The sequence below is a fragment of the Phalaenopsis equestris genome, unplaced genomic scaffold (assembly GCF_001263595.1).
Source record: "Phalaenopsis equestris unplaced genomic scaffold, ASM126359v1 Scaffold000167, whole genome shotgun sequence".
Taxonomy (NCBI): Eukaryota; Viridiplantae; Streptophyta; class Magnoliopsida; order Asparagales; family Orchidaceae; genus Phalaenopsis; species Phalaenopsis equestris.
Genome location: NW_018164609.1, coordinates 213,895 through 215,651, shown reverse-complemented (window position 1 = coordinate 215,651; position 1,757 = coordinate 213,895). Strand labels below are relative to the sequence as shown.

General features: G+C 41.7%; 1 protein-coding gene across 1 annotated transcript in view; it reads left to right on the top strand.

Moving 5' to 3' along the window:
* Positions 1-423: 423 nt before the first annotated feature.
* LOC110022068 (putative disease resistance protein RGA4) overlaps positions 424-1,757 on the top strand; it is a 1,955-nt gene continuing 621 nt past the window's right edge. The window contains exon 1 of the mRNA XM_020720846.1: positions 424-1,746. Within this exon, the coding sequence (XP_020576505.1) occupies positions 478-1,746 (1,269 nt within the window). The 5' untranslated portion in view covers positions 424-477. The remainder of the gene's footprint in view (positions 1,747-1,757) is intronic.

Here is a 1,757-nt window from a genome sequence, read left to right as displayed (position 1 = left end):
TGAGTGAGAATTTGAAAAATGGACTAAAGAATATGATTGATTTATAGTAAATAGAAAATTTCGGGTGATTTGTATTTAATTTCCCAGTCTCTTTAATTTGTAAAACCATTTTGGAAGCCACCGATATCCCTCATCTTGGAGAAATTATTGAGTACGAACACTGCATGCATCTCTGCATGCGATTTCCGATTCTGACCGTAGATCACGGTGATCTACGATCAGGATTATTTCAATTTTTTTATTAAAAAAAATTAAGTGAGGCCCAACGAAATACATCATGACCATAAACCATAAACTGTATGGAATAGTTTTTATTTTGTGCACGGATGACTCAACGTCAATGAGAGTTAATAGGAAATCACACACCTTTCTAACTTATAAAGGTACCCCTCCATGGCCAACCACACATCCATTATGCCAATCCCTCTTCTCTTCCTCTCTTCCACTTTCTCTCCTGCTTCTACCACGATCGGCGCCATGGCAGACTGGTTTGTTGGCCCAGTCATGGATAAGGTCATCAACGCTTTCTCTGATTACCTACAAGATCAGTACTTCAGAGGGCGGACAGGCATGAAGGAGGAGCTCGAAAGCCTGCGAGTGAACCACCCATTGATCCAAGCTGTCGTCTCTGCTTACACCCAGGGAAAGATCACAGATCGTAACCTCAACAGCTGGTTATGGCAGCTACGAGATGCCATCGATGAGGCGGATGATGTTCTTGATGACTTTGAGTACATGAAGCATAAAGAACGACTGGAGCTGAACATGGAGGAAACAAAGGTGCGTTCTTCATTCGATAGATTATTTTTGGGACCTGCTCGCAAACTTCGTAAAATCTGCGAACGAGGTCTCAAAATTGATCCAAACTTGGAGAGACTGGAGGAGGCTGTGCAGAAACTCGATAGAGTTTCAGCCCAGGTCAATACCTTCCTTCATCTTGTAGAAAAGAAAGAGAAGGAACAGCAGGGGGAAGAACAGCAGGCGAAGGATCGGCATCTTTACGTTGATCGTGCAAGCGGATCCTTGCCTGGACCTGTTTTCATCGGGCGAGATCAGGAAAAAGAGATTGTGATGCAGTGGTTGAGAAAACCATCAAATCACAACCTCTCTCTTCTATCTATAGTGGGTTATGGTGGCATGGGGAAGACGACTCTGTTACAAAATATCTATGCTGATGAAATAACAAAAGAGTTTGATCTTAAAATTTGGGTTTGTGTTTCTAACAACTTTGAAGTTGAAGAAGTCATCATGGATATGCTGAAATATCTTGATAAATGGAGTTCTCATTTGACAAAACTTCCTCCTCTTCAAGAGAGACTTAATTCTGTGACTCGGTCCAAGAAATTCTTGCTTGTTCTGGATGACATTTGGGAGGAGACGACTACAACCAAATGGGAGAAAGTTATCTCTCCTCTGGCTAATGGAAATTTGGGAAGCAAGATCTTGGTCACAACTCGAATACATGCTGCTGCATCAATTATTGCTGATATTATAAAGAATGAGGAGACGTTGACATTAAAAGGCTTGGAAGAAGCTCGGTGTTTGGAGCTCCTCAAGACTTACACATTTGCTGGCATGGAGAATTTTAGAGAACATAAGAAATTAATGTGCATTGCTGAAGAGATAGCTAAAAAACTTTCGGGATCTCCATTGGCAACGAAGGTCATTGGTGGGGGTTTGAAGTATGATTTAACTCCAGAACATTGGGAAAGAGGTTTAAGGAGCAATATTGGAAGCGTAGAACTAGTACCTGGACA